Source organism: Arvicanthis niloticus, chromosome 15, assembly GCF_011762505.2.
Source record: "Arvicanthis niloticus isolate mArvNil1 chromosome 15, mArvNil1.pat.X, whole genome shotgun sequence".
NCBI classification, from domain to species: domain Eukaryota; kingdom Metazoa; phylum Chordata; class Mammalia; order Rodentia; family Muridae; genus Arvicanthis; species Arvicanthis niloticus.
This window is the reverse complement of record NC_047672.1, coordinates 70,470,060-70,488,965: the sequence shown is the minus strand read 5'-3', so window position 1 is coordinate 70,488,965 and position 18,906 is coordinate 70,470,060. Positions and strand designations below refer to the sequence as shown.

Genomic DNA, 18,906 nt, shown 5'->3' with positions numbered 1-18,906 from the left:
ATTTCTATAAAAATCAAATTCACCAAAATCAAATAAAATGAAGCCCAGACCTGAATCATTTCATCATGCTTAATTCAACTGAATTTTTTTGTCAATTAAAATCCCAGTGAGAAGAACCCCAGGTCAGGTCATCTCCTGGAGAACTCTTAAAGAATATTGGAAAGGCATGCTACACATTCTCTTCCGGAAGGAGAAAGTATGAGATTATTATCGTGGCTGTCACCTTGACACACCTGTGAAGAGAATGGGACTCTCACTGAAGAACTGCCTCACTGAGCTTGGCCTGTAGCATGTCTGTAGGACATTCTTTCATCTTCTAATTGATGGGGTAGCTCACTTGTGGGCGGGCCAGACTGGGCAGGTGGGCCTGGGCTATATAAGAAAGCTAGCTGACCAGGAAACTCTGAGCAAGCAGGTTCCTGTCTACCTGACTTCTCTTGATGAGTGACTGTAACTTAAAACAAAGTCTTTTCCTGGTCAAGTTGCCTGTGGTCATAGTGTTTATCGTAGTAACAGAAAATAACGGAAGCAGTAGTCGGATATCAACTCATATGAGGACTGGGCAAAGTTAGGTAGTGGACTGCTTGCCTTGCAGGTGCAAACCGCTGGCTCATGCCTTCTACTGGCAAAGTGGAAACGAAAATGAAAACTCACCACACCATATGCACACAATTTTATGTGGTCAGTATTACCTATATAAAAGTGTACAAAAAGGAAAATTATGGACTAATATTGCTCACATATCACCACATCCTTAATAAAATATCAGCACATTAACAATCACTGTGAACACATAAAACACATGAAGAATTATATATCAGGACAAAGTTAGGCTTAAAATTCACTCCATATAAATATAGTACATCAACAGCTTACATTAGAAATAAATTGTCAAAGTGAAAAATTTTGTAGGTAGAAATCAAATCATGAAATCTAGCAAAAGTTTCTATAGCTTACACCATGACTTTGCTACAAATCATACAAAATCAAGACAAAAAAAAAATCAATTGCTTTTTGTAGTAAAAAGTGTATATTATCAAAATGAGATTAAAACACCAATACTATGGACATATCTAAGAAAGAGACAGCTTATGTATACACTAAAAACATGCTCAACATGTTTTTCTGGAAAATTAAGAAAGTCACTGAGGGAAAAATCAATAGACAACCAGCAATAAGAATTATCATGCCCATGGATTGGAACATATCGTAATTAAGACCGTATTTAATTCTCACCATATTTGATTTAGGATTCAATGCTTCCTCCCCAAGAATACCATAAGTGCTCTATATCATAGGCAAAATTCTAAATTATTTGGACAAGTAAGGAACATAATAAAATAAAGCAAGTTGATCAAGAATAAAGTAGGAATTACCACTCTGTATAGCTGAGGCTTGCAAGGTAGCCATGAAAGTCGAAAGAAGGCGGCACGGCTGAAAAGTACATGGATCAGTGGGATACAAAATGTATGGCAGAGCACTCGGAATCACCGCTAGCCTTTCAGTAGTGAATGCTCACTGGATGTCTAGCGGTCACAAGGATAAGGAAGAACCCAGCCTCAGACACTGCACGTAACTAACTGAAATACAGCCCCACTGCTTATAAACCTGGCCAATATTCAAAACCCATGAGAAAACCTTAGGGACCTGGGCCTTGCGGACTCATAAAACCCCGGTTTATGAGTTGGGCTCATTAAGACAGAAACATCCGACAAGTTCCCATAAAAAGATGGAAGGACATCTTACACTTGTGTAACGATTCTATGAAGAGGACAAAAGGACAAATTACAGACCTAGAACAAGGTGTTTACAGAGAGTATACCCTGAAATAACTCATATCCAGAGTCAAGAATGCCCAAAAGCTACTAAAAAAGGAATCAGTCAAAATGGGTAAAACCATGATGTGGCATTTCACTGTTTATCACTTACACAAACATGTGATCACATGAAAGATGCTGGACATCAGCTATCAGGAAAGGTCTAACTGAATCAGTGCTGAATGGCTAAAATTAGGTACATATCCTTAACAGCACAAATGGTGGTAAAGACTTGCTTATAGTAATATAGTTTTAAGTTCTTAGCAAGTTCATCAGATTAAAAGCATTTGATTATATTGAACATATTTGAGAAGTTAGAATTACTTATCAAAAAGATAAATTATTATCTTTTTATTATCAAAAAGATCTAAATGAGAAAACACACCAGACATACCATGTAAAAGACAGACTAGGTAATCTAAAATCAGCTTCTAAAGGATGTAAGTACCACTTCATTGGTGTCAATTCTATAAACTCATTTAAGAAATGATTTGAAACTAAGCAACATCTTAGGTCAAGTTTCTTCTCTTGAAAAAAAATTATATTCAGTATGTATTAGAAAATGACTTTTTCTGAATTCACTAGTTTTTAAAGATAAAGTTCAAAGGACTAGTTAGTGTCAGCTGAAATGTAAGTTTATGGAAGCAGCAGTTACAACTGATTTCCTTTCCTGTAGTAACATAACCCAAGTCAATCTTCAGATCCCGATCCAGATATGAAGCCAATCAAGTCAGTTGATACAGATGTAATTATTAATTTTGTGAAAATGTAAAGCCATTTTAAACAAAATGAAGGGGAAAACAACAATCTAATACTATCAGGCTGGAACTAGCTAGTAGGAAATTTTTAGCCCACATGGTCTGTTCACTGCCAACTCTCCAAGAACCTTAGAGAGGCCCAAAGCTGTCACTGCATGTCAGGGCCTCCCCTCTGTCCTCTTCATCACTGTCCTTTGGGAGGGCTCACTTGCTGAAGGAACTGAACTTATGGGGCAATAAGCAACATCCTTTCTGTATATGAACTAAGTCCTTTTGGAAGAAAGAGAAATTCTTCTACTATAGGTAAGAATCACCATGCTAGAGAATCAGTCCCTTGCCTGATAGAGATTGGAGTAGGCTTTCTGGCTACATAATGACAGGATTTTTTTTCTCCTGAACATAGCACTGGGTGATCCTACTGAGGTGAGTCATATTTCAAATCTAACAGAACTATTCCAGCAGACCACTTTTATTTTGTGTATGTAATGCATGTGTTTATGTTTGTGCACATGCACACTGTTGTGTGTGATTGCTTGCGTTTATGTGTACGTGCATGAGCATGTGTATTTGTATCCAAAGATCTTCAAAGATCTGCGTGTATGTGTGCATGTGGACATACAAGAAGCCAGAAGAAGCCGGAGATTGACACAATATCTCAATCAGTTACCACCTTACTTTCTGAGACAACCTTTTACCCTGAACCTGGAGCTCCTCAGTTCAGTCTGATTGCAGGGCCAGTGAGCCCCTGGGATCTGTTTATCTCTTCCTCTGTCTGGGACTATAAGCAGCCATTGTTATGTTCAGGTATTTTTTTTAAAGTGCTTGATGTGGATCAAGTTCAAATATTCACGTTTCTGTAACAAGCCCCTTACCAACTGACCTATCTTCCAGCATCTAACTGACTTTGATACTCTCTTCCTCTTGATGTTTGTGAGATTTATCACAATAGGAATAGCTGTCATTCAAAGTGTCTTGGGAGAAGCACCCTGCTACTGATTTTGAGGGTGAAATGTGATGGTATCTTACACATAATTTAACCAGTTTTGCATCCAAATTATTCAATAGCTCACTCTTTCCCCCCTCTGGCTTTTTAAATACAACTATATTGGATTACTAAACACTACTCCCCCAAATTCTATTATTAGAATCCAATAGTAGGTGGAAACTTTTTCTGCAAGCACACTGGTGCTCAAACTCCCAAACTGCACAGAGCTATGACAGATTCACAGAGCACAATGACTTTGGTATTTTAAACCACGCTGTGAGAAGGGAGTTGCTTTTATGTATAGTGGGTGTATTAGCTTTCAGATTAAAAGGGCCAAGCAATTTCTTTCCTATAAACAGAAAACCACATTTATTTCATACGTATTCAAGTTAGACCATCCTTTATCCCCTTGAAGGGGATACCATGAAGGGTATGAATACCCGTACCAAGAAGAAATATGTTATTGACTTTTTTTTTCTTCATAAGGCTCATTTACATCCATTGAGAACCCCTCCCATTTTTCTTTTCTTTCACTCAGCTTCCATTTATAACTGACAAGAAATTAAGCACCTACGTTAAGAGATGTAAAGATGTATATATTAACAGATCCTTAGCAAACAACCATATACACATATAACACTCAATGTAGAGAGTTTATGAGCCTGCTATGCTGCCATATACCCATAATGCCAGCACTTAGGAAAATGAGACAGGAGGCTTGTGAGGCTGAGGCCTGTCTGGACTGGACTATGTAGTAAGGCCCTTTCTCTTCCCCTCAAAACACCATTTTAAAATAACTTACTTAAATGTCTCCTTTGAGGTAGGATTAACCATGGGAAGATCTGGGTACAATGCTCAAAGAGGTCAGAGGACAAGCTAACCTTTGACGTTGCAGCATGATATGGTTACCTAGAAAGCACAGGTTTAAAATGTACTCTATCAAGTCAACACACACACACACAGACACACACACTCATAAAAGTTCTCATATAATGTCTGAGTAGGTTTTCATTTTGTGTTTGTTCATAGATATCATTGGCCACATGTAGCCAGTATATTGTAGGTTGGATAGAACGTTTAAAATTATGTATAGCAGGAAAACCTGGTAGGATGCAGAAAGATTTTCAACTCCTCCTATTGACCTGGGGATCTTAGAAATCTGCGTTCAGACCTGATTTGTTAAGACAGGCTTCGATGGAGGTAAAGGAAACGAGCCAATTGCATGGGAATCCTAAGAGATTGTCATGATCAGACGGAGAACACAGACAGCTGGTTCCAAGGCCTCCGACAATTATTCCCAACGTTGGATAAACCTGAACAACCGCAGAGCCTACAGACATGTCACATAAATGCCAAGCTAAAATTCCTAAAAATTGAAAACAAAGCTGCAAACAATGACAAAAATAGCCTAGACTCTTCTACAGTCATGAGAATAAAATGTTTAGAAATATCAGTGTTCAAGATGTGGCAAGGAAAAAGGCCCCACATGATGAGACGGACTGAAATTTATGCTAGGTATCAAACCCAGACCACCTTCAATTTTGTACTGTCTCAGAGTGAACTTTGTACATTTTAAATAGTTAAGAAAAAAAAGTGAGATTACTGTCTTCCATGAAAGCATACAGAAGCTACACTTCTGGATCTATAATTAAGAATTTATTGGCACATATTCATGGCTGCCATGACTCACTTTCACTGTTGTAGCAGAATGAGTAGGTGCAAAGACGCTGAGCTGCCCTTTAGAACCTAAAATATACTACCTGGCCCCTTTTCAGGTAGTTTGCCAAGCCACATTAGGATGTTAGCTGAAAACCCTGGCACACAACTGCCCAGGGAATGAGGACAAACCAGAGATTGATTGCATCTCACAAGAAGTCAATCCAACTTCGGATTGGCTCCATTCTGGAATGGATCATGGCAACTGACAATGAGTCCCTGTGCCTGGCAGAGGAATGGAGCATCTCATCTGGAGAAGGATATCACCATGTGGAAGACCTACAATTTGTAGATACACATTTTACACACATTTCAGAATTCAATAAATTACTAAACCAACCTCATGTGTCTGAGCTGAAACTGATGCTCAACTGTCTTAACCAGCAGCCTCAAAAGCAAACCCTTAACACTCTAACAATCAGCAGTAATTTATGTTATTTAAAAAAAGAAAACATAAAAAAAGGTATTACCACAAAGGACTTTTCTTGGCCAGAACACATAAATTACATATCCAGAGTAGCAGTGATTTAATGAAATAAATGTGAGCATCTAATGCCCAGCATCCTAGGAATATACAGAACGTCTATGAATTATTTTGTAGAAAATGAAAACAAACAGTACTTGCCCAGGACCAAGTGTTCTCTAGACATAATTTTCAAGGACATATGGTTTTAGGGCACTGACATTACATTTGGGCATCTACCATCCAGAGAAATTAACAGTGGGATGTTGTAAAATGCAAGCTGTTTTTTTTTACTCATCTCCCTGGACGTAGAAGTTTGATTTTAGTAGTTGACTTTGAATGAAAAGAGCAACTCAAAGGAGCTAGACATCTGAGGAGTATTCACAAACAGAAAAATTGTTAGATTCACTTTAATTAGAACATACTAAGCTTATGCAGCTATGGCCTAAGTAAATTGCAACTTTCACATACAGCATGTGAGGTCATTTTAATTTATGGTCTATCACAGTTTGCAATTCATGTCTCAGTGTTGTCAATGCAATGCAACCTAGTAGTACTTAAAAAATCACATTATATAATAACCCTATAGGTCATATCCACACACAGTTGCCCTCTAAAACAGAGTAATAAATGCAATTATAAAAGGAAAGCTAAATATAGATTTGATTAAAATTGGTTATATATACATTTATCTGTGCATATATTGAATTTTCTAATTTTTAACTTAACTTGGCAGTATATTTATCCTGATTTTATAATAAGAACCCATAATGTTATTTCAAGAAATTAGAGTTATTGCTACAAAAAACAAAGACTTTGAGGATTAGAAGGTTTTCTTTTCCTACTTAAAACAAACTTTAAAAAAAGTTTAAATATTCTCCATTACTCTTGTCAACTTTATGTGCCTGTCAGTGATATATGCTTCCACAAAGAGCTCCAAATTTTGATAAAAGGGTGGGTTATGAATGTAGTCAAATAATAAATCATTAGGCGAGTATAAGTATTTATTTTAAGTAAATGCTAAGAACTCTTTTAACATATCTCAATAATTTTAGAAACTACAAGGATCTTCAATTACAGACCTCATCTATGTAATTCACTAATTTAAAAACACGGCTTGAATTTATCTGGTATCTTAAATGAGTTTTAAAATTTCTTCTTATACATACAAACAATCCATTTTTAAGCAAGTGTCTGCAATTCTTCTAGGACCTGGAAAGTGGTGAGGGCCATGTAGGACACTCATCCAATTACTCGTTTTATTCAACTGCTTGTTTATAGAATGCTCCCTTTCTTGACAATACCTATTCCTTACTAAGTGGCAGGATGTTGTTGTCTTTGAAGGGGACACCAAGTATTATTTACAGTTCTGCAACATTGCTTTTCTAGGCATCATATCTACTCTAGCTGGAAGACCAGAATTCTCAGAGAAACATCACAAACAAAAAGTCCTTAGAAGGTGGGGGAAGCCAGGCCAGAAGTCAAATAGAACCCACAGAGATGACAAAGATGGGATATTCGGCAGTATCTCCTCAGGGGAGAAACAGCAAACCACATGGCCCTGCTGAAATGCCGGAGTTCAATCTCTCTATCTGAGCAGTAAATATTACATTTGGAAATGGTTTCAGCCAGACCGCTGCCTTTTTACATAAGAACCCCTTTTTAAGAATCGCAAACATTCCCAAAGTGTACTGTTGCAAAATAATAAAAACTTAATAACCTACCATTTTTCTTTGCACTCTTCTGGAGGTTTAGCCTTTTTCGCAAGTCGCGGATCCAGCCATGATGTTGTCTTTGTGTTATGGCTGAAAAGAAAAGAGATCACTCTGAAAAGACACATACTAAGAGGAATCAAGTTTATTCCTTGAGAAAGAAAAAAGCCGGGTTAGTCCAACAAAATTGCAATCGATACACTTAATTTGCTTACTAGTTCTGAGTAGCCCTGAAGGAGGTGTGAGAGTAATTGTGCAAGGCAGCTGTAAATTTGGCAGCCTCAGCTCCCTGTCCTCAAAGCAGCTATTTTTATTAAAATCAACTAGAATGTTGCCAAGTTAACCTCATTGAAAATGCAGAACTCATCCAGAGCGAAAGGAATTTATTACAAATACAGGATTCTCCAGTTGGGAGAGCACAGCCCTTACACTCCGCCGGTTTCCTGCCTTTTGCAGAAGCGGCGTTTTCATCTTAAATCTGCCCTTTTCATAAACAATTGTTTTTGTTAACCACAGAGCTGGCAGGGGCAGTACAGACATGATGCAAATTACAGCATGTTCCAGGGATTCCTACATTTTCTCCGAACATGATTAATAGCACTTTTATTTACTCACATTAAGCTATTTCCCTTCTAAATTCTTTTACCCCAGCCAGGAAAGAAGTAGATAAAATTGTTTGTATTCTAATGTTTTTGGAATAGAATTTCTAGGAATGGAAAGAAAAATACCTTGGTCACTTCTGAAATCTAGAAGCAAAAGAGATGTTCTCAGAGACTTTTTTAATGGGGTCCTGGTATGACTTGTGTTAGGATCACCTGGTAGACTTGCATTTCCGGGTCTTTGCAGAACTACCAGTACTGGTCTTTGTGGGGGATGTGCAATAGGATTTGTGGGAGGCAGTCAGTAGCTACAAATTCTCTGTCATTGACAAGCAATCTAAATGATGCTTATGCATTATAATTCAGAACTACTCAATGGCTTTACTGACGGTTAGAACTGAACAGTTGACTCTTTACAGTTGTGTCATGGGAGCTCATGGACCAATGGACAAATAACAAGGAATTTAGTTATCTGTTAAATCTTTAAGGAGAGAATAGTCAAGGTCAAAGGTACTGGGAATTATATGATCTACACAAGAAACAATCAAAAGAGCAGTGCACGACACACAAGAAGGAAGGACAGGGTAAGTAGACATTAGGTCCAGATCACAGTGTGCTTGAGCATAGATACACTGGGATCAAGATGTCTATGATGACATACAAGTTGTACATTTTTCTCTCCAGCTATAGCAGAGTCTCAGACATCAGCCAGACAGCCAGATGTACTGGAAGTGAAGATCAGAAAAATTTCCTACAGAGTACAGTCATTAGCAGAATCCTGGGACTGTTTTCTGCTTCACAAAAGAGATGTCTAGCCAGCACAAAGGGCAGATGTAGCCGAGATGGACTTTGGAAAGCCAACTGATGTGTCAAAATATTCTTCAAGCAGCATTTTCTATGTGAGCTTTGTTCATCTGCTTCTAAGGAGGGCATCTGACTTGAGAGCAACGCCCTGCTCTGCTTTCCATTGCTAAGATGAGTAGTATGACCCACAGCAACTTCAGAGAAGAAACAGGTTGTTGGCTTACATTCCTGTTACAATCTGTCATCCAGGAAAGTCAGGGCAGGAGCTTCAGGTGGGAACTGAAGTAGAGACCATGGAGAACACAGCTGACTAGCTAGTTCTCTCAGCCTACTTTCTTATACATCCAGGACCACCTGCCCAGTATTTGCACTGCTCTGTCAAATCTCCCTAGGCTCTCCTGTCAATCATTAATTAAGAAAATGCCCACAGGCATGTAACATCACAGGCCATTCTGATGGACATAATCTCCCAACTGAAGTTGTTCCCTTTTCCCAGTGACCGTAGTTGTGTACCAAAAATCCTCAACACTAACCAGCATAGACATTAAGATCCATGAGTTATTAAATTCAGAGCCTGAGGAAATCTCCTTTTCCCTTAGTCACTCATATGAGGCAAGGAGAAAATTTTATCTGGAACTTTCCTCAACTGTGTGAGCTCTCAGCAGCAGAGGGATCTGGACGGGACTCTAATGGTTTAACCAGGTAATGTCTGTGAAGTCAACCGATAAATAAATCATCTAACAAGTATGCCAGCTTTTACTGTCCCTCAGTTTGACCTCTGGTGTTGCCACATTATCAAGTTTCAAGAGGGTTGAAACTATTGTGGTCATGTTCATCTGGTCCTAGACAGATATCAACATAATCCATTACTTTCCACTTAACTGAGGTTAGAGATTTGAGTCCTCTGAATGTGGGATTGGCACTAGGTATGCCAGTGTTTTATGATAGAAGAGAACCATGTGCCTCAGTGAAAAGTTCACAGGTGCCTCTGTGTGTGTGTGTGTGGGGGGGGAGGCTTACAGATTTATCAGTGTCCATTTGTGTCAGGAAGAGGAATACATTGGGAGATAAGCAAGAGGCTGAAATGTCGCCCCTTTTTACTCACACTTGGATTTTCTAAATTCTTTATCTCTTTTGAAAAAAGTAACTTCCATGTTCTTTAGATACATATGTAAAAGCAAATATATCTATGGATAAATATTAAGGGACCATTAGTAAGCCACCAGAGGAGTCAAATTACCATTTCTATACCACACTAGCACAGGTCTCAAATACTGGCTGATTTAGGAAAGAGCTCTGAGCTCCCAGCTTTGCTGAGTTTATATAAAGCATTTCATTACAGAATAGATTTTTAGGTTGAACTAGCGTTAGCAGTGTGTCACTTTAATACATTTTGACAGATCGAGTCTCTTATAGTTAACAGTATTTTTAGCTGTTCTTCAGAAATGATTCTGAAAGAAATGTGCGTAGTAGTTACCTCCAGTAATCGTCTTAAACATTGCATGAAGACACAGCACAGTATTCTTCAATAGCAGTGGGCAGCAGCCTTGTAATTTGCATGCTCCTTCAAGATGCCTTACAAAGGGGGATATTTTTAATGCCTTTGGGAGACAACATACTAAATAGCTTTCCCACTTCCCTCAAATTATGTATTTTAAACCTTAATAATTCCATTTGAGGCTAAGATTTAATGCTGGGCAGGAAGCCACACCAAATGGAATCAATGAGAATTCCCCTCCCCCTCAGTCTGGATGCTATCTCTTCTTAAATTCAAGGAAGACATTTCTTTTCATTTCCCTAGCTAGGACACAGTCAGGTGCTTGGCATCAATTTTCTGAATCTAGCCAAGATGTGTGCCACCAAAAATGACATTAAATGGAAATGCTGGTGCAGTATAATCTTATACTGGGCTTTTCACCGATAGACTTATTTATACCATGATTAAATGGAGATGGTCCTATTTAGGTTCCATTTACATAGAGACTGTTCTTATTCTAGTGGGTAAATGGTACATATATTTCCAGGAGCTTTGAATCATAGTAATGTCTCAATTTACATGTTTCTATAGATGAAGCTAAATGTTCATGAAACGAATCAATAGCTATTCAGGTTTAGTTGATGTCATATTTAATAACCTTGATGAATATCTAAAATGGATGGCTTGTCCTATCTACCTAAAACCCTAATGTTAAACTACACACTGAGTGCTGTAATAAACTATAGAGGACTATAATAAGCCAGAACTGGAATGTCATTCAAATGCAAAATTCTAGTTTAAATTCATATCAAGATACCTTGGAAGATATGTACAGATTGACCTACAAGTGGATCAGGAGTGCTCATACATGTTGTCACCTTAACTTTTGCCAAGCTGGCAAAGCATCACGTTAAATAATAACATCTCATCTTCTCACACAAAACATGCTTCATGACAACAACTGCAAAGCCTGCTTCTCACTTCTGATTGCTCCCTTTGTGGCTGAAAATTGTCATGCATCCAGTTTATAGATTCAGAAGCAAAGGTTGAGAGGTCCTGGGTAACTTGTCCAAGGTTACATAGCCAGCACACAGAATTGAAAGGAATGGACTAAATCCTGATCTAAGGACTCCCATACTCATGTGTTTGACTATCTGAAAGAAGACCATGTGTGTTGTTTCCAAGTCTGTTTTTCAGAGGAACATGTTCTCTCCTCCATCAGTGGCTTTCAGAAATCTAGTCTAATTTCCTGACAGTCATTTAGAAGGAAACTTTTCATATGACTTGAAGGTTGACATCACTAAATCCACCTGAAAGTGCCGATTGCCTTCTACTCAGCAGGCACTTGCCATATTAAATAGCAAGTGCATAGAGGCAGAAGAAAGCACTTGTGGTGAGCAGGGACCACTAGGAAAGTGTTCCTCCTGAAGTCAGCTTAAGTTCCCGATTCAAGACACTGGCAAATTAAATTTCAATCCTTCACATAAGACTTCTCCCTCCTAAAATAAATTTCTATAAAGAACTCATATTTGTGTAATTTGCATAGGAATATTGGGTCTCGGGTGTTATAATAAAGGCTGTACTAAAATAATGGTTGGGGATAAAGTTCAGTGGTAAATGTTTGTGGAGTAGGCATAAGGCCTTAGGTTCAATTCCATGTAATGTCAAACAAACAAACAAACAAAAACCCATTAAGTTAATCATAAAATGCTACAAACAGGTAAGTATTCACTGGCAGCAAAACTTACAAGTTTTTCTACAGTTTATACGGTGCTATCTCCCCCATTCAATATTTCTCACACATCATCTTCTTTTTTCCTCTGTCAGGATTCAGAACCCATTCTTGGATATATATATATATACCAATACTCAATATATATATATTATAATATATATATAATGAGTCCTTAGGAACAATTCATTTCGAACTGATGTTAAAAGCATGCTTTTCTTCCCTTCTCTTTCGGTTTGATTTCTTTCCCCTTTTTATTCTGACATTTTCACACATTGTCAGCTGGACCAAAACAAGGTTTCCTGTATTCTATGAATACTGAGATGGTTTTCTTTTACAATTTAAATTTGACAAGTGCTGCTAATTTAATGTTTCTTCCCATTCTCTGTAAGTCAACAGGTTTAGTCAGTAGTTGCTTGAAATGTGTGTGGACATTCTGGTTTAAAGAGCAGTCATTGTGTAGATTCAAAATAAAAGTAATGCAGACTGTTGACTGTATTTTATTAAAATCTAAATGAAAGTTATTTTAAGGCATATGAATTGATTCCTGTATCATAGCAAAAAAAAAAAAAAAAAAACCAAAACAACAACAACAACAACAACTCAGGATCATCTCATTTTCCAAAGACTTTGTCTTCTTTTTGTATTATCATTCAAAAAGGAACTATTAGAGGCTCAATATATATAATTGGTTGGATATATGTTAACTTGATTAACTTTGGATATTTTTGTTTTACAATACTATTTATTAAAAGACTCATATTATGAGTATGTGAATTCATATCACATTTATTTTCATGCATATATGTTAGGTATATGTTAACACAATTAACTTTGAATATTTTTGCTTCACAATACTATTTATTAAAAGACTCATTTTATAAGTATGTGAATTCATACCACATTACTTTTCATGCATGTAACAAGCATTTTGATAGAGAAATTTTATTATAACTACAGTTTTCACTATTAGAGATATACATTTTGTAAGATTTTGCCTAAAATACTTATTTCTTATCTAAAATTAAGCACAAATCTTGTGCAGGTACAGAAAAATATGTAGAAAGGGAACATATGAAGTGTATCTATTATTTTTATAAAACATATAAAAAGCAAATCCAATTTTGTGCCTGGAAGTAATATACCAAGCCTAGAAAAGGAAGTGTTTTTCTGATGTTGCCAAGTTGAAAAAAATGGCTTCTATTTCTTTATGATAAATTTCCAAAGTATTTTATCTTCTAACAAGAGAGAAGGTTTTTTTGATGGAAATGATTAATGATTATTTACTTAAATGTAACAAGATACAGAAATAGCAACAAAAAGGAAACACAGTGTGTGTGTGTGGGGGGGGGGGGATTCGAGTTTAAAAGCAATTTCATCTCCTACATAGATTTGAAAACCAGATACAACTCTCTCACTTTTCACATATGTGTTTGCAGTATCAAAGCCCTTCATGGAAAAACAAATTACTTAAGATGCCATGATGTCCATGCTATTCTTTAAGATGGTAGTAAGCAATAGGTTCTTGTTGCCTTTTTGGTTTTGGCCAAAGCAATAGCAGCCTGTCTTTTGTCACTAACTAAACCAACTCCCAAACAATGAAACAATCTAATGGGTTTGCTAAAGCATGTCAATTGAGATCAACTCCATGGCCACTCTTCTCTAGGAACATTTAGCCTCTGGGAGAGGGTCAAGAAATGTACTGAACAAAAAGCATTTATAATATAAAAGTTCACTCTGGTTATGTTCATTTACATATTAGAGGTAGTATGGGACATTAGAACTAGCTTTGTAAGGTCACAACTATGGAACTTTGAGACTGATACTTTATCCAAGGCTGCCTTAGGACCTTGTCTATAAAACAAGGATGGGTCAAACCCTTTATAAAGTAGCTATGTGATACTATATGCAAACTAGAAAGCATAGTAGATCCTTGAAGAACAAGGCTCCTGAAGACAAACTAGACAGCATACAACCATGAACCTTGTTAGCTTTGTCGTCTAGGATATGTTTAGAATTGTGCTTGACACACAGGATGTAATTAGTAAGCATTTGTTAAATAAACAGAAGAAAGGAATGCTGGCTCTATCATTTTCTGGTTGCACATTTTTTTGGCAAGGAGCTATTGATTTATGTTGGCCTCACATTCATAACGTGAGGATTAAATGAACAGAGTGTGAATGTTCAACATATTAGCTATTTTTGTTAAGGTAATTTAAACACAGGCTGAAAAAAACAGGCATTCAGTATAGGATAAATCATTCAACATTGCATTTGCATATTTCTCATTTGAATTTATAATGAATATGCTGCCTATTATAAAGAATAATATGTAATAAAGATGCTGCTGAGTCAAGGAAACTACCAGCCTTTATAGTCTTCAAGATTGTCAGATATAAGTCATTATTACCATTAAAAATATGTTAGGGAGAATATGATCTCTTATAATTTAAAACAATTTTGCTAAACTTCTCTTAAGATAGTCCCTTCTTTCCACTAACATGTCATTTTAAATGTTTAAAAAACTCCATTTATTAAAGAAATAACATTGAAAATTGGGAATCAACGTACCACAAGACCCAGCTATACCACTCCTGTGCATATAACCAAAGGATGCTCCATCCTACCTGAATGATACTTGCTCAAACATGTTCATTGCAGCTTTATTCATAATATCCAGAAACTGGAAATAACATAGATGTCTTTCAACATAAGAATGGATAAAGTAAATGAGGTATATATACACAGTGTAGTATTACTTAGCTATTAGAAACAGTGACATTATGAATTTTGCAACCAAATGGATGGAAGTAGAAAAGGTCATCCTGTGTGAGGTGACCAGACCCAGGAAGACACACATGGTGTGTTCTCACTGGTAAGTGGACATCAGCTATAAAGTCAAGGATAATCTACTCACTCAGACAGTAACAAGGAGGGCTTAAGTGGGGATTCATGAATCTCTCTAAGAAGGGGACACAGAATAGATTTTTTTTTCAGGTGGACTGGGGACAGGTGGGGATAGGATCAAAGGATCAGGCAGGTGGGTGAGAGGGATGGAGGGAGAGAGTACTGGGAAAGACAACTAGATGGAATTAGGGGGCATCTGGGGGGGGCAGAATGTAGAAACCTAGCACAGTAGAAACACCCTGGAATCTAAGAGTGTGATCCTAGTGAAGTATCTTTATAATGGAGAATATAAAGCCTGAACCAGTCTTCTTCTGTAACCAGGCACGTCTCCTAGCAGTGTGACACACCTGACATAGCCTGGGTGTCCAGGAAACAGAAGCTGGTCAACTCAGAGACCCACGAAGGAACAAAATATGGCTGACAAAACAAACAAAACAACAACAAAAAACATCCCCAATGAAATGATTCCTAATTATATCCTCCTATACTCATAGATGAGTGAATAGCCCAAGCCCAGTTGTCTCAGAGGGGTATCATCCAGCAACTGTTGGGAACAGATGCAGAGTCCCACAGCCAAACACAAGATAAAGTCAGAAAAAGCCCTCTGTAGAGGAGGAGGAAGGATTGTAGGAGGCAGAATAGTCAAGAACGCCAGAACACAGCCCACAGAACCAATGAAGCAGAGTTCATAGAGTCTCACAGAGACTGAAGTGAAAAAACGGAGCCTGCATGGGTCTGAGCCATCCTCTGCATATATGTTACAGTTGTGTTGCTTGGTACTCTTGCTGGACTTCCAAAAGTGGGAGTGCAGGGATGTCTCTTATTCTTTTGCCTTCATTTGGGGCTCTTTTTCTCCTACTGGGTGCTTTATCCAGCCTTGATGTGAGGGTTTGTGTATAGTCTTTATTGTATCTTGTTATGCCATGTTCAGTGCATACCTCTGTGTGGCCTGCTGTTTTTTGTTTGTTTTGAAGTGAAATTGAGGAGTGGATCTGGGGGACAACAGAAGTAGAGGAGAGACTGGGAGGAATGGAGGGAGTGAAAAGGCAGTTAAGTGTAATGTTTGAGAGAAGAATGAAAGGAAAAAATAGTTTTACCTCACTTTAAAGAAAAAAGTAGTCTTACAATGTGGGAAACGAACGACTCACTACTTCAACAGTGTGAGAACAAGAAAAACTATCTTTTAAATACAAAATTTCTAAAGAACTTCGCCTTTTGAGATTAAGAGATGGTTCAACAGTTAAGAAAGCTTCCTGCTCTTCCAGAGGACCTGAGTTTAGCTACCAGCATTTATGGTAGGTAGCTTCCAACTGCCTGTAACTCTAACCCCAGGGATCTATTTTAGCCTTCTTTAGCTGTACACAGACACAACATACACACACACACACACACACACACACACACACACACACACACACACACTCACATACATACACTCACAGACACACACATACACAGAGGCACACACATACACATAGACACACACTCAAAAAACACACATAGTCACACATATAAACACACATACACGCATATACATATACTAAAACAAAGTTTAAAAATTCAAAAATAAACTGACTGACCTCTATAAGCCATTATGTGATACCAAACAAAACCTTTATTTTCAAACATTATTGCATAGAAGATAAGTAGAACTATTTGTCACCTTAATTAGAACTACAATGCTTGTATCCATGTTTAATTGTAATACTTATTAATGTTTCAGAGTAGAATTCTGTTTAAAAATAAATTTGCATATGGCAATCTTAAACAGAGATCTCACTTATTTTCAGTTTTATGATGATCATTGTTTTCACAGGAGAGAGCCTTTCAGTAAAATTTGATGGGGTAAGATCCCTCTCTTCACGGAGCTGTCTATTGTTGAGGATGACAGACAGAGATGTGCTACCAGCACTGACCATCATCAGGTCCCAGGAAAGGCAAGTTCTCACTGAGGAAAACTCTTCCCTCCATCCATCTCATTTTTCCTCCTTACTATACACCTTTTTCATTGCTCTCTTTTTTCTTTTAAAATGAGATTAAATGAATGAATATTTATCTTATGTATTTGGGTGATACCTTCATTTGCATTTTAAATAAACTTAAATTAGAAAGTAAAATTTGTATTTCTGACAATTACTCAGAGATTTGAAGGTTTTTAAAAAATCGATATGAGAAAAAAAAAGTTATACACAATGCCAATGCTAATAAGCCATCAGAGTTTTGCATGTATTTGCACCTGTCCTTTTTGCTTCACTTCCTGTTATTGTGACTTTGCCCTAGGACTCCTCTGGAGCTCAGCACAGAAGGTTCTTGCTGATCAGTCTCTTTCTCTAATATATCTGTTTTCCTGAGTGATTATATAGTACAGAGTTAGTCTCAAATTCCTTGTAATATCAACGGCAAAGGTACTTGCAATATGGCGATATCAGGTGGAAAACCTGATTTTTGTCAAATGTGGTTGAGAAAGGAAAGGGCAGCACATAGCGGGCGTGAGGGTGAATTGGAAACTGTGGGGGTGGGGGAACAAAGAACACAGGACCCCTCCTCAGTTCAGTCAGCCATTACAGATGATGGGGATGAAGCAGAAGCAAGTTCAGCATGAACAGTGGGTGGGGTTGATTCCACCCTGAGCAGCACCTGGCAGAACAGAGCACCTACATCGCCCCCTGCACCATCCTGAAGATGCACTCAGAGCATCTTCGTTTTCCTTACATCCTAGATATGTCCACCTTGGTGTCACTTCTCTGGACACAATTGGAATGAATTATTTACGCCATTCTCTCTTAATTTCTCACTGAAACCTGTCTCTGTTCCCAATATATTTCTGATTGATTCTTCCCTTTAGCATCACGGGGAAAGACTAAAAGACAAAACAAAACAAAAAACCACAAAAATGAAAAAAAAAGAAAAAATGAAAATGTCAATTCTTTGATTACTTTTCAAACAAGCTAGTAATATAGCAAAATTTAAAATAAGGAACTATTTTCAAGGATTTTTATAGTAGCTTACCTCTAACTTACCCAGATATGAGGGTCTTTGTAAGGATAAATACTATACCAAGCTCACTGTACTTTATGTATATGAGACTAACTTCACAAGTCTGTTATCTGCTTTTAACCTCTAGTGGTTTGAATGAGAATGTGTCCCATAGGCTCATGTTTCAATGTTTGATGTCTAGTTGGTGGAACTGTTTGGCAAGGATTAGGAAATCTGTCTTTGTTGGAGATGTCCAACCATTTCTAATTAACTGTATCTCTCACTTGCTTTCTAGCTTGTGGATCAAACTGTAAGCTCTTAGGTATTGCTTCGGGCCATTCCCAGTTAGCTCTCAGACTCGCTGCTGTCTCCACATATAAATCTTAGCTACTCCTCTAGCACTATGCCTGCCTGCTGCCATGTTTCCTACCCTGAGGGACAAGAACTAACCTGTAAGCAAGCCCCCAGTAACTATTTTCTTTGTATAGGTTGACTTGGCAATGGAATTTCTTCATTGCAATAGTAAAATTAGACAACCTCTTAGGTCTTGTCTAAGCTTATCCTTTACTGAACAGTAAAATTCAAATGTTGTTTACTGCTTATGACAATTTGCCCCTCTGTCCTGGTAACAAGACACAAAAAAGCAAGAACAAAAATTTTGACTCTTTGACTACTACACAAAGTGATATGGTTTTTACAATCGCATTATTGGAAACATATGGAAATGATTTCTTAATCAACTTGTGCTATTATATTTATTCTTTTTACATATTTTTACCTATCCTGCAATTCATAAAAAGTACATGCATTTAATCAGTCTCATAGGTCTGAACATTTATTGTTATGAACATCAGTGTCTTACTTTTGGCCTACAATGATGTCATTCTATTCTTATCAATATCAGAATTATGTTTCTAGGATCTTTAGTTGGCCATATTTAACAAAACCTACATAACCTCC

At 37.4% G+C, this 18,906-nt stretch overlaps 1 protein-coding gene across 1 annotated transcript in view; it reads right to left on the bottom strand.

The window, feature by feature from the left end:
• Positions 1-4,711: 4,711 nt before the first annotated feature.
• LOC143434458 (membrane-associated guanylate kinase, WW and PDZ domain-containing protein 2-like) overlaps positions 4,712-18,906 on the bottom strand; it is a 37,525-nt gene continuing 23,330 nt past the window's right edge. Inside the window, exons 4-6 of the mRNA XM_076913182.1 lie at positions 7,464-7,544; positions 5,321-5,385; positions 4,712-4,926 (exon numbers count right to left, since the gene is read on the bottom strand). Coding sequence (XP_076769297.1) covers positions 4,712-4,926; positions 5,321-5,385; positions 7,464-7,544 — 361 coding nt within the window. The remainder of the gene's footprint in view (positions 4,927-5,320; positions 5,386-7,463; positions 7,545-18,906) is intronic.